General features: G+C 47.8%; 1 protein-coding gene across 2 annotated transcripts in view; it reads right to left on the bottom strand.

The window, feature by feature from the left end:
• Positions 1–22,650, bottom strand: part of Chd7 (chromodomain helicase DNA binding protein 7) — a 183,339-nt gene that overhangs the window by 21,085 nt on the left and 139,604 nt on the right. For both annotated transcript variants that reach the window (NM_001107906.4, XM_087548652.1), the window contains exons 10-23: positions 21,234–21,371; positions 21,018–21,139; positions 20,437–20,680; positions 19,222–19,398; positions 15,264–15,407; positions 13,770–14,025; positions 8,317–8,527; positions 7,474–7,669; positions 6,759–6,926; positions 6,245–6,424; positions 3,426–3,536; positions 3,137–3,342; positions 656–855; positions 317–476 (exon numbers count right to left, since the gene is read on the bottom strand). In NM_001107906.4, coding sequence (NP_001101376.2) covers positions 317–476; positions 656–855; positions 3,137–3,342; positions 3,426–3,536; positions 6,245–6,424; positions 6,759–6,926; positions 7,474–7,669; positions 8,317–8,527; positions 13,770–14,025; positions 15,264–15,407; positions 19,222–19,398; positions 20,437–20,680; positions 21,018–21,139; positions 21,234–21,371 — 2,513 coding nt within the window. The remainder of the gene's footprint in view (positions 1–316; positions 477–655; positions 856–3,136; positions 3,343–3,425; positions 3,537–6,244; positions 6,425–6,758; positions 6,927–7,473; positions 7,670–8,316; positions 8,528–13,769; positions 14,026–15,263; positions 15,408–19,221; positions 19,399–20,436; positions 20,681–21,017; positions 21,140–21,233; positions 21,372–22,650) is intronic.

Raw genomic sequence — 22,650 nt, 5'->3', positions numbered from 1 at the left:
CCATGGGCACGACAGTGAATGAAGTCATCAGAGTAAGGGACGGTAAATACTGTGGGGCTGCCACCGTGAAGCGGCGAGTTTGGGATGGACAAGCGGACAGGACAGACGCTGAGGGTTGGGAAAGGAGGAGCTGTTGTTGAGGAGACACAGAGTGCCCGCTAGGAGGGACGACTGAGTGTGTGTCTCAGATGGCAGTGATGAGTGCAGGGCACCATGCAGGGGACACACGCTCTCTCACAGATGGGTTCACGAGGTGTGCGTGCACTTGCTGACCTCAGGCGCTCAACGCGCTTGCCCGCCTCGACCTGGTACCTACTTGTTGCAGTGGTGCTTCAGGTGCTTCTTGTAGCTGTCCTCCTGGAACAGGGCATCTGGGTTGCAGCTCGCCAGCCAATCGGCATCCTGTACCACGGGCTGCATACTCTGGGCCTTCACCTTCTTCCCCTTCCGGCCCCTTGGCACGGGGGCCGACAGACCTAGAAGCACCAGGGTCACAGTCACGGATGCCTTTGCTGTGCATGTAACAATGTCAGAGGCAGGTACCGTAGGGTATAGGTGGGAAAGTAAGAGTCTGTGCCGCTGCCCTTTACCGAACGGTGGCGTTTCCGGTAGCCCTTTGTGGCCCGGCAGCACAAGGAGCATAAGACAGACCTACCGGAATGATTGAGCAGGGCTCGAGTCTGGCCATCGGCCGTGGGAGTGATCAGGTCCCAGATAAAGCTCTTGATGTTCTCGTCCCCTCGGTAGTGATTCAGACAGTACACCAGGATGGCTCTGCAGATGGTTTCTACATCGTGCTCCGTGAGCTGACGTTTGTAGCGTCCGTGGGACAGGATATCTGTCCAGCGGCCCCAGCTGGAAAGCAAAAAGATGGTGTGCAGATGGAGTCTCTGGCTGCAGAGGTGCGGCACCACCTTGACAGCCAGGGCCTGGGAAATCCTGGCCCCACATCGGCGTCAGTCACCTCTGCAGATACGGAAGGAATCCTTACAGAGGGAGTGACAAAGCCACCGAGTCACCCACGTTGCTAACAGCCTTCCTGGGCTGGTGGTGGCTATGGCTGCCGTTTTTAGGAAGTGTGTGCAACCAGAGGAACTGGAATTTGTCACACTGACCTTGCCTCAGTATGATTTATGGTGACTTAACCTTTTGAAATGAAAGGTGACTTTAAGTGGGTGTGACTACTAGAAATCAAAGCTGCAGGCTGAGGGGTTCCTGCTGCATCAACCCACCACAGATGCCTCAGTAGCTAGTGAAGGGCTAAAGGCCCGGTGGCCCCTTTTCAACAGGCAATGGTTACGTCCGGCTCAGGAAAGGTGCTGGATCCAGTCTCAGGGCCTCTCAGAAAACAGGGCAGGAGAAAGGACTAAGCATAGGAAACGAACGGCACATGTGCCGTCATCACAGATAGCGGCTGCGCCGTTCTGCCTTGGAACTATCAACTACCGCACAGAGCCGCTCTGCTGTCTCAGAGAAAACCCTTTGCCATCCCCTGCCCCTGGCCAAACCTGCCTGTTCTGAGCCCTCTCAGACCCAGGCCTCGGGCCTGCTCCTCCATTTCTCACATCCGTGCTTTTCTGATGCTCATCAGCTACAGATTCTGTGACTCCCCCTTGCGCCCACAGGGTAAAGGCAGTCCCTGAGTCATGTCTTAGGGAATGCGCTGAGCTTCTGTGTTCCCTTAGGCAAGCGCTGCCTGCTATTTCGCCTCAGAGCATACTTGCTTGCTCACCTGCCCGTCTTGGGCTACACCTGCCTTGCTCACAGTGATCGTTCTGGTGTCTGAGGGTCTCCCAGCCCGTGCCCAGCACGTGATGGTTGTTCCATCCGCAACAGTAAAAGCAGGAAGAGGAGAGGACTTGACTGAAAAACAGGCTCCCTGAGCATCCTTCTTAAACTAGAACTTATCAGTATGTTTCAGTAAATTTTGTTTCCAACAAAATTTGTAACTGAGATCATCAGGCAGAAACAAGGAAGGAGCAAAGGGCTGAGGCTAGGTCAGTCTCTGTCCTGTGTAGAGGCTGGAGAGCTACCCAGCCTGCAGACTAGTGCCAACACAGTTGATGAGAAACAGGATAGGCCTTGGCTGGCTTCCGTGCATTATATACAAACATCTGTGCAGCACAGTGAATCTGTGGCATGCCGCGTGCCCTGAGGACACACTGAAAGAGCTCCTGTCCTTCCGGAAATGCTGACCGGGATTCCATCAGGACAGAGACTGATGAGACAGGCAGGCCAGAGTGCAAAGGATAGTGGCAAGGAATGGTGCAAGGGAGGCGGGCGTTAAGGCTGGCCCCGTGCAGGGGCTAAGCAGAACCTGTGCTCAGGCAGAGATGCCAGGGGAGCCAGTGGAAGCAAAGTTCCCAAACAGAGCTCACCCATGAGAAAATCCACATGACAGACAAGCATCAGCCGCAGAACCCTGCAGGCCTCAGACACATGCTTCCCCCTGCTCTACGCCCACAATGATCAATTGGAAGAAAAGCCACAGGCCCCAGGCAGGACAGCATGGAGTCGGTGAAAGATGCTTTGGTGGCCGTTTCTATTTTGACGGAATCTATCCACAGTCCCATGATCTGTGAGCAACTTCTTATCTGCTAAGTCAGGCATTTACTGAGGACCCTGCAATTCCAAGTGTTGTGTGGGTGCCATGTTGCATGAGACTCGTGAAGCTGGTGTGGGAGTCATCCTTTAGCAAGATGGCCTCTTTGGCGTCAGAGAGGTCGGACGACAGGTACGTAAACGAAGCCTCTGCCTTTGCTAAGTCTTTATAGAAGAAAACTATTAAAAGATAACTATGGTCATAAAGCTTACGTGACAGTGCGGTGCCAAAAGATTTCGCAATTTTACGTCACTCTTAAGTTTTTTAATAATCTACAAGTAAATTGCAACTGCCGTAATTCCCACGGTGCTAGCTAGCGCTCATAAATTCCAGTGGCTTCTCTCTCCACACCTAGGAGGATTAGAACGTGGGTCATGTTGACTCTACAGGTCAAAACATGCCGAGGTTAGTGCCGAGGCATCGTCTGGCTAAGGGGAGCTGCACAGATCCCTGGAAACACAGTTTTCATGCGACAGCCGAGGATTCTAGCTGTTGGCAGAATGAAATGAGACTCCGCATACGAACTGGCCTTACCCATACACCAGCAGATTCTTCTCCACCCTGAAGCACTCGCTCCGGGCATAGCCCTGAGTCTTATCCTGGGGCCGCCGAGGCTTTATGCAAGGCTTCTCTTCAGAGTCACTTTCCAGGTCGGAGAACTCCATGAGCTCATCCTCCTTCACCGCGCTGTAGAGCCGGGTCTGCTTCCTCACTCTCGGGGTGTCGATAACCAGGTTGTTCTAACAAGGGAGCAAACGCAGTGAGGGTCAGACCAACCTTTGGGTCGGATCGGGCAGCAGTCTGGATGGGGCTTCTCACTCACCCTCCCGTTTAAGGCATCGATGTCCAATTCAGCCTTCTTAGCCCACTTCTGCCAGAAATTTGGGTCATCCAAAGAAATGTCCGTCCTATTTCCAGATGCAACAAAACTGGCCTAAAAGGGAGGAAATGTATGAGCGAGTTACTTTGAGATGCGGTTCTCAGAGTCAGGACCCCTGGTGGCCTGTGTTCACCTAGTCACCATATAGGCATGTTCAGCCTCTTGTGCGAGACAGTATGGTGGATGGGAGATGGAAAGTGTCCCTTGCACACTTTCCACACCTGCCATGGGAGGAGGAAAGTGCAAGCACTTGAGAAAGGCCATGAACTTGGTCCCAGCAAGGTCCAGCTGGGAGCAGACCTAAAAAAATTAGTTTTCTCTAGGAGAAAATGTTGGGACCTATTTTAGAGCACTTGTAAAACAAGTAAGACAAGGAAGGCAGCAATGCTATGGCAGAGCCCTGTGCAAAGGCTCAGGAGAGAGCGAGAATGAAGGAGCTCAAGGAAAAGCAGCCACTGGCAAGTCGATGAGGGTGGAAGCCAGTGCAAGGGGCCTCACATGTGTTGTTAGCAGTCTGAGCCCTACCCCAGGGGAAGCTCGAGCTGTGTGAAAATAGGGGTAAATTTAACATGGACATGGCTGTGCCTAGAGCTGCATGAGGAGACGTTATAGCAGTAGCCTCCAGGGGAGGTTGGAGCACACCACTCCAATGGTTTATACCAGAAATAATGACTGAAAGCGAAGAGAAGACAACCTCCTAAAAGGACACTTCAGAAGGTGACGTTAAGAGAGGTAGACATCGGCAGAGGTGAACACCAAAAATGAAGAAGCCAGGGAAAACTACCATATCCAACTCTGGCATCTGCATGCTACTCAGATGGAGAGAGAGAGAGAGAGAGAGAGACATACTGAGAGTTCATATGAGGACTGAGGAGAGATTGTGCGGGCACAGAGGTCAGAGAACCTCCACAAGCTGGGGCAATGGAGGAGCTCAAGTCCTTCCTCACACCACAGACAGCTCAGTGTGAAACAGATCGCAAATGGGTTAAAGTAGTGTTGGTGAAGACGTGGGAAGGGTGGCCTTAACACACAGGTGTGGGAAGGCAACAGGAAGCCGTCCGTCCAGAAAACAAACTGGGCCTCAACAGTTTGAGCCGCCAGGGAAACAGAAATTAGAAGGAAGCAAATGAACGCACAGTAAGCACTGTCCAGGACGCAGTGAAAGAGGAATTCGTGTTCACTGCCTGTGGGAGTGCAAATCCATGGAGCCGCTGTGGACGTCACCGTGGAGGTTCCTCAAACCACTAAAAATAGCATGGTCGGTCTCGGGTCACATAACCCGGATTGTACCCCTGGAGGAAGGTCTAGGTCAACACACCACAGAGACACTTACACACCCATGTTTCACAATAGGCAGGAAATGGAACAGCCTAGTTGTCCAACAACAGAGGAACTGATGAAGCAAATGCTCTAGCTATACGCAGTTGTAAAGGAAAAACAGTCACGGCATTTGTGAGAAAGTGGATAGAGCTGGGAGCCACTGGGTCAAACAATCTAAGGCAGGCTCAGAGACACCTATGAACTGGAGGCCGTGTGTGTGTGTGTGTGTGTGTGTGTGTGTGTGTGTGTGTATGTGTGAGTGTGTATGTATGTGTATGCGTGTGAGTATGTGTGTGTGAGTGTGAGTGTGTGTGTGTGAGCGTGTGTGTGTATGTGTGAGTGTGTATGTATGTGTATGCGTGTGAGTATGTGTGTGAGTGTGAGTGTGTGTGTGAGCGTGTGTGTGTGTGTATGTGTGAGTGTGTATGTATGTGTATGCGTGTGAGTATGTGTGTGAGTGTGAGTGTGTGTGTGTGAGCGTGTGTGTGTGTGTATGTGTGAGTGTGTATGTATGTGTATGCGTGTGAGTATGTGTGTGTGAGTGTGTGTGTGCGCGCGCACGCTCGTGTGCGTAGGTTTTGTCATGAAGCTCTAGGAAGAGACTTTAAGCCAAAGGGCAGAAGGAATAAGAGGTCTCCCGTGGTGTGAAGGGCTTCTGCAGAGTGGAGGACGACCAGAGGGGTGCTCAGAGGACACAGAGGGCAGTGGGGTAAGGGATGCACCTGTAAGAAGATGCCAGGGTGGGAGCCAGCATTCCTTTGCTAACTTACATTCTTTCCAATTTGTTTAAAAGAAAACAACCCGGTCTGTTAGTTCCTTAACTGATAAGCATGCTTGGATGAGGCCTTGGGTTTGGTCCTCACTGGGGAGCCGAGAGAGCTAACCTCACCTCTAGTCCTGTTCCTGTTGCTTGCTCAAGAGAAACGAGAAGACATGTCCAAGCAAAAACTACGATGATGTTCACTAAAAATCCCAAAATAGAAACAAGCCAAAACTCATCATCAATTGGCAATGAATAAATGACTGGAATCTATCATGACCTGGTCATTGTGTGATACCCATACAGTGGAACATTGTAAGCCACAAAAAGGAACAAATTATCCATGCATATACTACAAGGATGAACGTGAAAAACACCACATAGTTTTATGAGAGCATGCTCAAGAGACCACACACGGTATAAACTCCACATAGAATGGTGTTTCCAGGGTAGACGGCGCTACAAAGAAAGTGCACGTGATTTGATGGACTGGGTGAGGCATGAAGAGTAGAGACTGACTGAGGAAACAGGAATAAGTATTGGGAGTTACGGGAGAATTAATGGTCTATAATTCATAGTGAGAAGCCAATGTTCTGCATATGTTTTTGTGGTCCTTTGTAAGTTCTCTTCACGAGTTCTAAAGTTCTGCACTAAAGACCTGGCCCCCTAAGTAGATTCAAACCTTCGCGAATGTGGAACCTTTTCCTTCGGACTCAATGGTAATAGTGTGGGTTCGACGAAGGAGAATCTGGTCAATATCTTCTTCACAAAACTTAGACCCTTCATCTTCTTCATCCATAAGTGCACCATAAGCCCCCTTTCGTAGGAGGTCTTCTATTTCCTTCTTGGACAGCTGTTGTACCTGTGTTGGAGAAATGATAAGTATTAAGAGTAATTTAGAATTAAAATACAAACTACGTGTCTTCAGTGGGTTTACTTATAATGAAGGAAAATGCAATAAGATATATTTAAAATTTGAGGATAAAAAACAGCCAGTGGAATGCGGTAACACACCTTTAAACCCAGAAACCGGGAGGTAGAAACAGGTGGATCTGCAAGTTCCAGACCAGCAAGGGCTCATAGTGAGGCCTCATCTCAAGAAAACAACAAAAACCAGATGCCAGAAGATTCCTAACAATCGGCTGGCTGCAGGTGGAAAGCAGGCTGAATGTACAGCCGGGGCAGTGCCATCTTACCCCATTGGTGGCATTTTCTCTTCCACTCATTGACTGCAACACGGCTTTATCCAGACCCAGCTTCAGGCTAGCCTTGTCAAACATCTCCCTTTCATAGGAGTTCCTGGTGATCAGCCTGTAGATTTTCACGGATTTGCTCTGCCCTATTCTGTGGCATCTAGCTTGAGCCTGGAAGGAAAGAAAACCAACAGCTGTTGCAATGGACACCGGACTGTGTCTTCCCTACATGTGCATGTTGGAAAAGCTGACCGAAGTGTTAGGCTTAGAGGTGAGCACTCAGGAGGTAATTAGGTCACGAGGGCGGCGCCCTGAAGAACGGGATTACTGTTCTATAAGAAGAGGCAGGAGAATACAGCTGCCTAGGCAGCAACAACCCAGTCTTGCTGGCATCCAGACCTCACAGTTTCAACTCCAGAACCTTGAGTGGGGCATGGATGGCTATTGGTTAAGCTGACCAATCACAGGAGTTTGTCAGGGCAGCCAAAGTGACCAATACAACCCCTCAAGAAACGCATGGCTCTTCAGTCGGTTATAAAACTGCATTATTAAAATAATTAAAGGCACGGTTTAGAATACTAACACACTAAGGGGTTTCCTCTCATATTACACATCGGGTGATCAATAGTTGACTTGCTCTGAAATGGGAGTCAAAGGCTGAGCGATGACACACTAGTTCACTGGTGTGGCTGACAGGAGGCGGCCGTCTCCCGCTTACCTGGAGGTCATTCTGGGGATTCCAGTCTGAGTCGAAGATGATGCAGGTGTCAGCAGCGGTAAGATTAATGCCTAGCCCTCCTGCCCGTGTGCACAGGAGGAAAACAAACCTATCAGAATCAGGTTTGGAGAATCTGTCAATAGCTGCCTGGCGGAGGTTGCCTCTGACTCGGCCATCAATTCTTTCGTACGGGTACCTGGAAATACAACAAGGAGGCCTGACAAACAGCTACCATATGCTCGCTCCTTTTTGCTTTCAAGTAAGTGTTCCAATATGGGATATGCACTCACACGTTGGAAGGACTGGGCATAAGTCATTCGGGTCAGAGGTATTTTCCATACAAATGCCAGAACACTCAAAGATTTAGGCTTCCTCAAGCAAATGGCTAAACTCTAAAAATGGCTGATAAAATAATTTTCACAACTTTTCTCCCCAAGTTGAATGAGATGAAAAAAAAAAAATCTGCTCACAAAAGTATGCAGCATAATACAAACAAACAAACGAAGAGCCCTACGTACACATCTGGCGGGGGTGGGGGGGTGGGGGTGGGGGATACGCCTTTAATCCTAGCACTGAGGAAGCAGAGACAAGTGGATCTCTGTGAGCTCAAGCCCAGCCTGACCTACAGAGCGAGTTCTAGGACAGCCAGGGCTACACGGAAAAACCCTGTCTTGAAGAGAAAATAAAGTATGCAGTGGCCCCTGCAATCGTGTACGATGCCCTTATCTACGACTGTGGGTTTAAAGGGGGAGGGGTAAGTTGTACATCCCTCCGCCTCTCCTGCGAATGTCTCGGGGGACCCTCGCAGGCCCTTTCGCTGTTGTTTTTAGGCAGTGGCCTCACCGTCTCTGGATGAGATAGTCTTCCAGGATGTCCAGGCAGCGCACCATCTGGGAAAAGATGAGCACCCTGTGGCCACCAGCCTTCAGCTTTGGCAGCAGCTTGTCAATCAGAACCAGCTTGCCGGCCGCCTGGATCATTGCCTGGAGCTGGAAATCTGGAGAATCTGCGTTGTGCGCGTCTTTGAACTCTTCCAGAATTTTCTCTTCAGCACCTGCGGAGATTGGACGGCATGACGCGGAGACTGTAAAAGGTTTTTATTACCGAAAACAATGGGTCTGCTTTCAAAACCCGCAACAAACTGGCAAGATCAGAACTCTCCCGCTCGCTCGTGTGTGAGGGCAGGAAGCCACCTGCTTACTCAGAGTTAGAGCCACACGTTAACTACAGGCCTACAGAAGGGACCGAAGTGTTAAGTCCCATACATTGAGGTAGCCGGGGAGAAGTCCTCGTTTCCCAGCCACCAAGTGTTTGCTGACTATACTAAAAAAAACAAACCAAACCAAGCCAAACCAAAACCAACCAAACAAAACACACCTGAATTTCAACAACAGGCTGTTAGGCCGTTCAGTGGCAGAAACAAGCCAAGGGCCAGATACCTACAGAAAATCTAGAGCCTGAATTGCAGAGGAAGGGGGTGTCTGCTGAGTAAAACACAAACAGCACTGCTGCCTTGAATCACCCAAACCCTCTAGAGCTAAAACCAGAGGCAACGCTATGGCTCCCCAGCTAACTTCCTTTTTCTCGATGTTTCTTCACTGTGCAAACACTTGAAAGCGTTAGAGCAGACTCAAGAGAAGAGCATGATCCCGGTGAGGAAGGCTCACAGCTACCGCCTTTGGCCTCCCCCACCTTACTGTGGGTCCAGGCAGCAGCAGCAGCAGCAGCAGCAGCAGCAGCAGCAGCAGCAGCAGCAGCAGCAGCAGCAGCAGCAGCAGCAGCAGGAGGTGAGCTCTCTGAGCTTCTCTCAGGGCTCTGGTTCTTTGGTTGGAGTTAAGCAGAGATGATCTGCCCTCCTGCTTGGCCTCTGGGGCTCCCCAGTACACAGGGCTGGTTTCGCACTCTTCTCCCATCCCAGCTGGATTTTTAGAAAGCACACCGAATTTAACCGAAAGGGGTCACTTCCTACCATTACACTGTGCCAGGAACTTAACCCTTCCTCCCCCACCCCCACCCCCCCGCTGTTGGAGACACGTGACACACAGATGGGGGTTACAGAAATCTCCCAAAGGCGTCTGAAGGTCAGGCCGGGTCAGGCAGGCCACTGCAACCTCCACACGCCTCCACGGGCAACACAATACTGATGATGATGATGATGGGGGACAGTCCCCTTCCATTTCCGGTGGCTGTGAGGCTGTCCTCATGAGGTCATACAGAGAACGCAGGGTTAGTTAAGAATCATCAAGGACAGACTAAAACCACTTGATGTTTGGAGCAAGTGCCAGGCCTTCCATGAGATACATGACCTTTTCACAAAGTGAGACCGGCTGAAAATGCCGACCCTCTCACTCCTGCTCACTAAGATTCGGGTTTGCTCTGTTAGTGTGGAAACAGACCAAGGAAAGATGAGGAAGAGTTGCCACGTTAAGAACAGAAGCCAAAGTGTCTCTGACTCAAGGGGGTGGCGTTCCTCAAGCCTGAGATCTGGAGACCTGGCACGAGACTCGGAAAGCGCTCACGGGCAGCACAGAGACCTAAAGTGAATGATCACATTAGATCTTTTAGAAAGTTTATTCTTTTATATTGTGCGTCATAAGATGCTTACAATTTATAAATTAATTTTTTTTTACCTTCATGATGTTTGGGCATTCTTTGTCCGTGAGACATACAACCCATGGTCAAAATGAAATGATCTAAAAACGACTTACTTAGTGATCAAGGAACTGTTTTTCAAAAATGAGACTTTCACTTTGAGAAAGCAAACGTCAAACAGGCTGGAATTATTTCGGTAAAAAACTGAAATATAAATAATTCAAACAGAGAAATCTAAACTTACATTACAAAATCTTAAAGTTATTAAGAAGGAGCAAAATAACACTCCTGACTTTTTGGTGCCACCGATTATCTCTTATCCTTTAACTTTTAGAATTTATTTTAAAGCGTGTGCACACTCATGCCTGTGTGCGTGCGAGTGAAGAGGCCTGCAGAGGTCAGAGAGATCGGATCCCTCCCAAGATGTTGTGAGTGACGGCATGTGATGGGAGCGCGGGGATCAAACTCCATCCCACGCAAAGGAAGGTGTACTTTAGCTTCTAAGCACATCGTCAGATGGCTCTCCCGGGATTACATTCTTAATGTCGGAACTGATCGACTTCACTAGGAGTTCCAGTCCGTCCACAACAGTTTACACTAGCATTCCTCCATCCCCTACAAGCGCACACCCTTTGCAATTCTTTCGGCGCTGTATTTATTATGGCGACAGGGAAAGAGAGGGAGGTTGCGGGGAGTGAGGGTTGCAATTTCTGCCCTACGTATCACAAGACAGAATTTCAAAATTGGTGAGTAAAGATTTCCTTTGAGGTTAGATTTGAAAACATCAACTAGATATGGGTTATGATGAACTCAACTGCTTTGTTAAAGTGTAGCTGGCAGCGCATTCATCACCGTATGCAGAGCAAAGGCCATCGGGAGCAAGAGAGTTCCCCACTTCCACAGGGAGCTGCTACTGGGGCAGGGGCTCTGCTGTCAACTGTGTCCAGTAGCCACTAACGAACAGGAGAGCATGGACGCCGTGGAGAGCAGCAGAAAGAGAGAATACCTTAAGTTTTTCCCCCTCTCTAAAATCCATCCCACCAGGAAACTCTTAATCAATGCACCTACTTCCTTCACTGTCCCCACAAAGAACTGTAACAAACGACCCTGCGTCACCTCCAACCACCCGAGGACTCTGGACATGCTTTTGCCACCCCTGTCCCCATGTCGGGAAATAAAATTCTACCCAAACAGTGTTCTCGCCCAGTACTCCTAACTAGGTAGGTACCCGGGTATCTGCCTGGTAGCAACAGTGACTGAGTGCCTGCCACGCACGGACACTTCCACCCACAGAAACCTTTGCACATACTGTGTGTACTACCACCCTTCCAGCGTTTTCTCCCACTAGGCTTATCTAACGACTCCCACCGATGTACAGATTTGCTCCTACTTTTCAAAAGACGCGCTCTGCAGAATAGAAGTTCAGGCCAACTGGGCACTCTCCTCTGCTGCAACTAGTTCATGACAATTAATACGTACGATTAAAACTCCCTTATACGCAGCAATAGCTCCATGAGCGCTCACTTCCAGATCCTGGATGAGAACGTACGGTTGAGTCCTGGACCAATCCCTGAGATGTCCGTGAGGTAGCGTTTCCCTCCCTACGATTTCCTGGAGCTATGAGCCTAGAGTATGTGTATTTTTTTTTTTTTTAAGCTTTCAGAAAGACAGGGGCACAAGGACACCTGCCTAACAGACACCATGTTACTTTATTCTCAGGACATAGAGCTCACCTCGAGGTGTGACAATTAGAACCTTAAGAAGTTCTAAGGACTCCAGAAGAAGAGCTATGGGATGGGGGTGGGGGTGGGGGGTGGCAGAGAGAAATCCGTCACAGAAGAGTCGCTGCTATGTTTTGTGGGGAAACCTCAGCAATGCTCTCTGAATGTAATTAACCCAAGTGAGCAGGGAGGACACGGAAGCTCTGGGACATCCACCTTGTCACGGTGCTGAGCTCCCGTGGCACAGGCCTTGCCAGCACCACGAGTCCTTTAGGAAATCTCTCTTTTCCTCCTCTGTCCTGCTGGGGGTTGCTGTTATCTTTTTCCTCTCTATACGGTATGAGATAAAGGTCTGTGCACACAGTCAGGTGTGTCCTCCTCTCACAAGTATTCTCCCCGAGTCGCAAGTCAACCACGGGCTAGCTGACACCACAGCGGCTTACGGGCTCACAGACGCTGCACGGCTAGCTGGCACAATGGACGTGCAATTATCAGAAAGATAATTATTCTAAAATTATTTAGAAAACAGACGCCACTGAAACGACTGCTTTCAAGAAGGAGTTCACAGACGGGCACAGCAGAGCGAGGGCCTCGGTTTCCATGGCCTGAGCTTATTTTCCAGGTAGACACTACTTTTTCTCCTACATTGACAAGGACATCCAGGGTGTGGACGGCGCACACCGAGTCAGGGAAAAGGGAAGCTGTGTCCTTTCTTCCCTAACACACTGCCAGCCTATTAGGAAGACACACGGCACCCCAAGTTAGCCTGCCGTCACAATAGCAACTGCCCGATCACAGCCGTATCCCTTCAGCTGATCGTTTTCTGCTTGTCTGTCTGTCTGTCTGTCTGTCCATCTGTCCTTCACTCCATCCCTTTTGGAATGTTGGCTATGATCAGTCTTTTTATTTTTGAGGCAGGCTCTCATGAATAACAGCCCCTCCTCGCCCCATTCCTCCTCAGATTTTCTACAGAACTGACTATGACATCAATCCTCTGACCTCTCCTTCCTCGGTGCTGGGATGACAGGAATGTGCTACCAGACCTGGCTTTGCTGGGTCCTGGGATGGAACCCAGAGCTTTGTATACCCTAGGTGAGCATTCTGCCGGTGCTCAGCTCAAATACCAGCTGTGGCTTTCCTCCACCCACAGCCTGGACCTGACCCCATCTGAGGCCTCCGTAGCAGGGTCCGAGTGTCCAAGGGGCACGGTCCCTCTGTGTCGCACACACTGCTGTGCTTTGGGTAAGATCTTTCTGTTCTTGTGTTTGCTTGCATTAGGACTTCACCCTCGGGGTCCTTTCTTTTTCTAGTCCTGCCTAGCAAAATCCTCATCTCATATATCATCTTCCTCTGAGACTCTCTAAGTCCCCACTGGCTGTACCCTTACAGGCATGGGACACATGTCCTTAACGGTTTCAGTGTGTAAGGCATTCAACCCATGGGCGTCAGTCACATGTCACTATGGAGTAGAAAGTATCTAGGCCATGAAGTCCCTATTGGTAACAGGGACGATGCGATGATCAGAACTTTAGAATCCCCTCCCATTTTCAGGGGACACGCACTAAAGGCCTTCAGACTGCAAGGGGTCTAAGGCCACCTTTCCCTCACACACCTGAAGTGCGGGCGGGCGGTGGCTGCCCACGAGGAGATGCTCTTAAGCGCTTTGGAATCAAACACGCCACTCCCTCCAAGAAATCCTCACGGGATTTTAGCAGCTGGCCTGTCCCTGCTGACATCTATTCCTGGAGCAAATACCCACTTTCAGATGAAGGGGATGGTGACAGGCAGGGAGAGCACTGCCCGCCAACCTCAGCAACCACAGAAGGGCGTGCCCTGTGAGAGGCCAGGACTGTGAGGGGCGAGAGCTAGGAGAACCTTGGCATGGGCGGAGGGGAGCTTCTGAAGCTTGTACCAACCTCCGCTGTAACAAGCAGAGGGCGGGCGGGCGGGCGGGCGAGCGGGCGGGCGGGCGGGCGAGCTTACCATTGATTAGGTAAGGATGATTGCAGCACTTTCTGAGTTCCATCATAGTGTTTAAAAGGTTAGGTACGTTAGCTTGTCCACCACCTTTGGAAAGAAATGTAAAATTCTTCTCAAGGATGGCTCGGTAATACTTCTTCTGAATGTTTGTTAGCTCAACTTCAATAATGGTCTCTTCTTTGGGGGCCAAGTTCTTTTCTACATCCTCTTTCAGGCGTCTCAACATCATCGGCTTTAGAATAGCCTGTAGTTTTTGCACCTAAAAAAGGACCTCAAGTCAATACTGGTATCTCCGTCCGCTTAAGGGTTAAAACATCCTGGCATTTAAAAAAAAAAAAAAAGAGGAGGCTGTCTCATTTATTTAATATCCATTTTCAGTTCCCGAAACCTAGGAAGAATGTGGAAGAGCTGAATTCTGAGCTGTCACAAGAGACGTGGCACGAAGGCTGTGTGGCTTGTGTGGAACAGAAACCTTTACCTGTTCGGAACTCCTGAACCACTTGAGGGACCTGAGCACCTGTTGGGGGAGGGGTGTTTACTTAGCTTCCCTTTGTGTTTTGGCCCAGCGATGGACAGGAAGAGGGCGGGAGATCTGACAGTGGGCTCCGTGCTTCTCTTCCTTTGTGGGAAGTAACAGTGAGGGTGAGGGAGTTGGAAGACAGTGCTCTGCATCAGTGAGCAAACCAAGCAGGAGTCTCTCTCTGGTACTCATAGGGCACTACACTGCTGCTATATTACCACAGACCACACTCTGAACTCGGCCAGGAGGCTGAAGAATGGGCAAACAAGTCCGAGACTCTGAGCTTATTAACCCGTTTATTTTTTTTTTTTTTCTTTTTTTCGGAGCTGGGGACCGAACCCAGGGCCTTGCGCTTGCTAGGCAAGCGCTCATACCACTGAGCTAAATCCCCAACCCCTAACCCGTTTATTTTAAAATTAGTGGGCTGTGGATCTTTGCTGGTTCACTGACAGGAGGCTCCGCACGAACTAGAATTAATGCCTGCATAACTTACGGTGCCTAAGGTTGCCAAGTGTTTCTCACACGCAAGCCCTTTGGTTTCTTTCAGAGATCTACCAGGCTAGTTGTACCTCCTCTTTTGAAGTGCGAATAAATAGGCTTGAAGTGATATGGTTCAGAAATGGGACCGAGGACCCGAAGTTCCAGTGGACGGGTGGTTGGGCAAACCCTAGGGGCTTCGGCCACTACCTGTGATGTACACCCTGCAGAAACACTAACCCAAACGGTACAACCCTCTTTCGAGGTTGCCTTTGTAAAGTATCCGTTCTATAAAAACACAGCGTGCTCTTTTGAGGTGGGGGAGGGGCAGAGGAGACAAACGGGATCAACTCTGGCTTCCGGTTCTAGAGGATCCGCAGAGCTCTTTGTAAAGTGGCCAATGCGATGACACAACCCCCACTTCTTAAAATCCTCAAAGGCCATTTCACAAGTCTGCGTTCAGCATTGAGTCTGAAAGGCAACGAGGAGGGGGTGAGTACCTGCTCTTCTGTTTTCAGATCGCCAAATTCCTGCATGAAGGTTGTTTCTGAAGGGAAGCGACTTGGCTCCAGGAAATGAAGCAGGCTAAAGAGCTCCTCCACAGTGTTCTGCAGCGGGGTCCCGGTCAGCAGCACTTTGTGTTCCTGTAAGGAGCGGAGAAGACGGAATGGCACTCAGGAACACAAGAGCTTCTCAACGCTAACACTTTCCTGTCTGCCTACAGTCCCGTTTCTGCTCGATGTGGTGGGCTGTACACAAGGTGTAGAACTTAGAACCAAGAAAAAGATCCAGGCGCTCGTGGTTCCTGGGGCAGGGGCATGAAGACACTGAGAACACCACAGCAAACTCTGGGGGCCCCCTTCCACGCGCCTGCCACTCTTTCTTCTGGGTTTGCAAGGCTGAGATTTAGGGAGGACGGCTTTCTGAGTCTCCCAATCGCTGGGATCCTCCCCTCAGCTCCAGGCTCCTCTCTGTTCTCTACACCAGCAGGGCTCTCACCTTTCCATGTGCTCCAGCATGACTCACTGAGGAGACAAAGGAGGTGCCTCCAAAGGCAACAGCCACATGGAAAACCGTTTTGTTCTGTGAAAATTCTCAACTAGCAAAGAGGCCAGCTTAGTTTTAAATACCACAATCATTTTAAAAAAAAAATAATTTGACGCTATTTCCAGTTTTGTGTCTTTGAAGCCCTTTAGCTATTACTTCAGCCAGTGTTTGTGCTTGTGAACTCCGTCCTCCAGCCATTGAGGAAACTGTGCCTTCTCTTTCTATTTCAACATAAGCAACAGAGGTGCCTTTTAGATGGATCAGGATTAACAATGATAACTCATTCATTCATTCATTCATTCATTCATTCATTCATGTTCTTCTCTTGTATATTACATTCAGACTGCAATTTCCTCTCCACCTTTCGTACAACTCCTTAAATAGAAAGAGACAGGGTCTCATGTGTCCCAGGATGGATTTTGGGCGGGCCAAGCAAGTGTATGGTTTGGTGAACATTAGTCCCTACCAACCTTAGGCCTGAACTTATAAATTTCAAAAGCCTTAATATTTTCTTCCTTGTTTGGGTACTTGGTGCATAACACAACACATTTATTTTAGGAAGTGACTGCAGCCGTGTGGTGATTTAACTCGAAAGCTGGCCACACAGAACATATACTCACTGAACCCTAGTGAGATGGCCTAGACAACAGCCATCTCTACCAGGTCTATCTCTCAGGGAAGCGCTTTAAACATGAGGTGAAGCAGTTCGATGGTCTCGTTCTGGTTTCTCTCTCTGATTAAGAAGATGGATAGATTACCACCATCACGAGGCTCACAAAGTCTGTGCAATCTGCAAATGAGTTTGAGGTCTTCTAGACCTGGTAAGCTTCACAGGCCGTGACCTCTGATTTTCCAAAGTCCTGCATGACTTTATCAAACAGCGTTTGAAAGTATCATCATGAACTGAGGAAAGACTCGCGGGGGTGAATGGGGAACAGTGGCCCTGCTGTGTTGACTGTCTCGGAGTGATCTCATCGCCTTTCTCACTGGTTTCAGGTCTGAGCACTTAACTTAGTCAAAGCCTTTTAGGTATGCTCATTTCAAAGGAAACTTATTTGGGTAAAGGAGCCCCTGGTCTCATGCTGTTGGGTATCACGGTCTCCTCCAGGTCAACGGACAGGGGGTTGCACCTGCCTCGACAGCACTATTGCGTTCATAGTGCGGATGAAGAGTGTGAACTTAATTCCATTTTAGCAACATGTTTTTGTGTGGAGCCTCCTGTTGATGTATGAGGGGACAACGGAGTCAATGAAGACCCATAACAACTTCACCGCAGCCCCTCTTTGTTGAGGGCTTCCCTTCCAGAGTTCCTATGGAGGATGGTGTCAGCCATGACTACCTGCACACACAGCTCCATTTGTTCTGTCATAGAGGAGAGGCAGATACCCAGTAGTCCTCTTTTCTGCCTTGGAGAGCATCTTCATCAGCTCGTGCTCACCTTGCTCCACTTAGTCTAAGTGTCGGCAACCCCTAGGACCTACAGCACTGCCTGGACAACACCGCTCCTCGCTGGGCTACTCTGGCAAGAGCACAGGTTCAAACGATGCTGAAGTTAGGATCAAGCACCAGTCGGCTATTCTCAGCTGCATCAATACAAGCACATTTTGACTTTGAACAACAATAATGTCTTCTGCTTCAAACACATCTCTTCTGAGATAGGTCACTGTAGATTTCCAGTGCATCGTCTAAAAACACGCTACAGGAATAATGGCTGTGACAGTCAGGACCCCCAATGACTGGTCTCCCACTGTGAGGGGCAGCCTCAGCCTCCCTGTCAAGCTCAGTGAGGAAAACATTTATTATTTCCTCTATGTGCCATTATGCGTAAAAAAGTAAATAAATATTGTGATATGTAACAGAAAAGTTATTTCCGTGCCATATTCTAATCCATTAACAAAACATTAATTTCTATAGCATCTCAAAAGCAAGTAAATTCCTTGATGTTGAGAGAAGTAAATACATTTCTCTCACCAACAAAAGGGTGCTATACAATGAGAATCTACTATTTTGAGACATAGGAGCTAATAATAGATCACAACTTAAGACAACCTCAGTCACATGACTTTAAGCCTTCAGAAACAGACATACAACTGTCTCTTAGTGGGTGACCGTGAAGGCACACCTCCGCTCTGAAGATCGTTACACATGTCCTGAACATCTGTGTTTACCTGCAAAGAGAGGATCACTTCCCTGCGCTGCTGGACCATCACCCGGGGAGATCCCTGCTCCAAAGACTTTCTCTGCTTCTCTTAAATGCTCATTACAACAGACTGGCTATCAGATCTGGTGAGCTGCTTTCCAAAAGATCTAGGACCTTGTTAACAAGCTGTTTACTTGATAGAAAAATGGGAATGGCTACCCTAAGTAGGAAAAAAAAAATCAGTCAATCTTCTTTCCCTTCAGCAAAACTAGATTTCGCTTGTTTGTAATTGAAAGAATGGCTGGATGGTCCAACCCCCTTGCAAAAGCTGTGACAGAGAGCTCTGAAGTTCTTTTCAGTAGGCCCGGTCTTTAGAAAAACGAATACAGCCCTGAACACACAGGTTCCTTCCCATCACCCACTCTCAATAACAAGAGATCTTATCAATCTACAGAAGCTCCTCTACTCTGCCAATTCATTCTGCCTGCATGGTAGCGACTTTCTTTTTCAAATGTACAGTAAAAGTGAGAGGCTGGGCTGGGGAGCAGGCTCAGCAGACAAAAGCACTGAGTTCAGTTGCGGGAACTCACATGGCGCAGAGAACCACTCTGTCCCCTCACTTCCACAATTACACGATGGTACGTGTGCAACCTCAACACGCAAGTAGATAAATGTTGGGGGGAGGGACGAACAAATGGCCAAACTGTCTTGAAAACTATGGAGTGAGAGGGAAATCAAGGACAGCAGAGCTTGTAGCAACTTCTATCAGAGGATCGTACACATAGCAGCAGGCACGACAAATAACTAATTCCTGATATGCTTAAAACTTGTTACCGGCAATTATTCCTACGGAAAAGAGAAATTTTCCAATGCCAAAGTAGGAAGGCATGGCTATTTCTTTGGGAAAATAAGATAATCATGATTATCTAAAACCCTGGAACGAATGTGAGGCCTCCAATACCACAAACTTCGCAGCAGCCGTAGAAACTGAACAGACATCCTGGTCAACTAACGGACAGTGTACACCTACGACTGGCCCCACCGGAGCAAAACCACATGCTGGGAAAGGTGGCCGGGCTGCCCTCACTGAGGCAGTGCTGGCCCGACAGTTAATGACACGGCAAATATTTGAAATTGACGTCGGTCAAATTATCATGACCACGCTCCGCTGAGATACCAGCAGACAGCGGTCAGGGAGGCAGCAGTGACTTCTGAACAGCTTAGTCTAAGGGGGCCGACGGGGTGTGCGGTGCCCTTCCCGGGTCACTAACCAAGTCCATCATCTTCAGTCCCTCCAGAAGCTTGCAGTTCCTGTTCTTCAGCCTGTGTGCTTCATCGATGACCACGCAGCGCCAGGGGATATTGCGCAGCTCGGGACAGTCGGTCAGAATCATCTCGAACGTAGTGATGATGGCGTGGAACTTATAGGACCCCTTTATCACTCGACCCTACGGGAGCACAAGACACCAGAGTCGTTTCACAGGACTGGCTGTGTTCATACGTTTGAGCATTAAATAAAAGCTGCTGACATGTATGTATTTAACCCTTTGGAGACCTCTGCATTTTAGGTGGCGCTGTTTTCAAGTTACAGCTGTTTCGGTTAAAATAAGAATTTATGATATTTCCTTTTAAAAAGAGACTGGAGAATGCTAGAAAAATTTAGGGTCAAATTTTCTTAGAGATCACGTGTAGAAAAGTGTCTTTAAGTCCTCCAGTCTAGTCGCAGCCCACAGAGCCTAAAAGGAAGTTGAGCGCTAAGGTGACTTTAATTTTTTTTATTTTTAAGTTTCTGTAACTTAATTTTTACTGTGTTTTATTAACATTTCTTGTAAAATACTAACATTTTTGAAATTAAAAGAAAAAAAAAATCCAAAGAGGATGAACCTTATAATTTCTTATATCTAAAGATAAAAACAGTATTCTTTTTTTTCCTTTTAACTATAGGTCACACTTTGTATGTAAAGAGTCTTTGTATATAAAGCTGCCTTATTTCCAACTATTGGACATCTACCACTTAAAGATTACCCACATTTTAGCACACGCCATCCCCTGTCATGCATGCACAATGCTTTATTGCTAATATTAGGCAGTGATTACAAGCAGTTAACTACGACAAGACAAAATCAGAACAATTACAAGAGCAAAGTACTAAACCCCTCTTTTTTGGCATACTCTAATTTTTATAAGACTTGCTATTTTTTTGCTTCTGGTCATAGTACAATAAAATGTTCCCTCTGGTCTTTTTTTTTGGTTTGGTATTGTCTTGGGCATACAAAATAGAACTAAGTTATTAATGTGTCATAGAGTTTTGTGGTCACCAAACGTTAAGTAAAATTATTCCTTATAATTAAACAATCAGAATGACAAATGCTAAAAACAGATAAGAAATCTGCAGCAAGTTTCTCGAGTTAGCAAACTCAAGGCTTCCATTCCCAAATCACAGAGATCTGAGTCTTCAACCCTCTAAAACATATACGACATTTTACCTGGGGATCTTTGAAGTACATTTCATACAACTGAATGGTCCGACGACTAGCTTGGCTCCCGTGATACACAACCACGTTCAACTCCGTCCAGGTTCGGAATTCCCTTTCCCAGTTGGGGATCGTGGACAACGGGGCAATGACTAAAAAAGGGCCATGGATTCCTTTCAAATATATCTCATAGAGAAATGTAATGGACTGGATGGTTTTTCCCAAACCCATTTCATCTGCTAAAATGCAGTTTCGCCTTTAGGGAAGAAAAAAGACAGGAAAACTTCGTGATTATTAGCTGCTACTCTCTCTCCACAGGATATACACTCCGCAGACGCATTACCCCATACCTATGCCTCAGCTGTTTTCTTAGTTCAGCGAAATATATGGTCAGAGAAAATCCTCTAACAAACAAATATTGTTTCTACATGGATCTGCCCATCTCTGCATTAATTTACTTGGTAAATAAATTAAGTATATTCCAATGGTTGAGTTTCAAAAACGTACCACAGCATTAAAATTAATACTCCCCACACTGCAAAGGATCTGAGTTACAGCATTGATTGAAAGCAAAAGGAAATGCGTTTACATACATGTTGTACCAATTGAAAAGTAGCCAGTTTACTCCCTCCAACTGGTATTCCCTGAGTTTGTTATTGTTTTTGTACTCCCTGGAACTCTCCGATTTCTTCCAGTCATCAGCAGGAGGTCGCTCCTGTTAAATAGAGTAAGTCCCATTAATGGTTTCTCGGTGGCTACGCCACTGTGGGACGCCCAAATTAAGCCCCTCCCCAGGAGCCAGTCCTCACCACGCGCTCGGTCTCCGGCTCCCTGGACATGAGCTTTTCGAACTCTTCGATCTTTGCTTGATCTAGGTCCTGCCTCAGCTCCCATGTGCTGTCTTCATAAGGGAGTGAGCACCACTTTACCAGATAGTGAGTCACGGGCTGCGCCAGGTTCAAACAAATCAGAACTGAAGTCATTGACCAAATAAATATTATATGTTAAGGAAAAGACATGAGCTCTGCTTCCCTGATCGAGACAACCCCCCAGCACTGGGGAGACTGAACTGCCCACACTTTAAAACGATAAGCACTGAAAGCAGCCTCTAGCGTACATTGGAAAGTGCATTGGTGGTTATCAATGGAAAAAAAAAATTGGCTTTTTATCTGAATCAGTAGTTCATGACCAAATATCAAGGCATAGCTAAGGAATACCAAAAAAGCCCAATCAATGTCTAATTTTTATGTAATCTAATTATTCATCAATTACACGATTTGGATTTATTATAGTAAGCCATCTAGCACATTTGTTTATGTAACTGAACAGTTGCTTACAGAATGAAAGAACACACAAATCTACTTTGTCTTCAGGGGAAAAGTGATACTGCTTGAATTCGGTCACATTAAAATGGAGGCTATGAGTCTCAGAAGACTGCAGGGCGATCTGAGTCAGTGGGAAGTCTCCTGTTAGAGAAGGCTTGGTTCTGTTGATCTTCAGTTCACAGAACAAGGCACACTGACTCGCCCAAATTATCTGCTGATGATGTAAATATGCAATGGGACAGTGTCTTTAAGAACAACTGAGCAAGACAAAGGTGTGGAGGGCGTCACAGACACGGTCTTTGAAATGCTGCAAGATTCATTATTACACAGAGTTTAGAGTTTGGAGGCTTTCCCAAGCCAAGCAAGAGCTTAGCACTTACACAGACAGCTCAGTTCCACAGAGAGGCTGGGAAGGCCAGAGCTCATGGCGGAGAGGTGCACAGTGATGGGGACAAGCTCAGTCCCCATCCTTACTTCCCTATCAGATTCTTTTATAGTCTAGGAGGTTTATAAAGCAACACGAGGCAGCCAGGTCTGGGGGTCTCAAAAAGAAGTTCTTTGTGCTACCCTCAAGGCACCTCACGAACTGAAGGGCACCAGCTGTACCAAGGCTGTCCAGTGCCAATGAATACTAACTCTCTTCCACCACAGGTGTGCTATCAATTCCACAGGGAAACTCTGTGCTCCATAACACATGTACACAAAATCTTTTGAGGTCCTTACTGACCAGGATAGAATTATGACATTTTAACGTCGTTCAGATTGAAAACCGGTTAAAAGTGAAACCATTCAGATTGAACATAAAAACTAGCCCTATTAACTCACAAAACTAATTACAAATCATTAAATTTCAGTTAAATACAGGCCAAAATGGAGACTCTGACCAGGTTCAGGCCTTGAT

This window comes from Rattus norvegicus, chromosome 5 (genome assembly GCF_021556685.1).
Source record: "Rattus norvegicus strain SHRSP/BbbUtx chromosome 5, alternate assembly SHRSP_T2T, whole genome shotgun sequence".
Classification (NCBI taxonomy): domain Eukaryota; kingdom Metazoa; phylum Chordata; class Mammalia; order Rodentia; family Muridae; genus Rattus; species Rattus norvegicus.
This window is presented reverse-complemented; position numbering and strand designations above follow the sequence as displayed.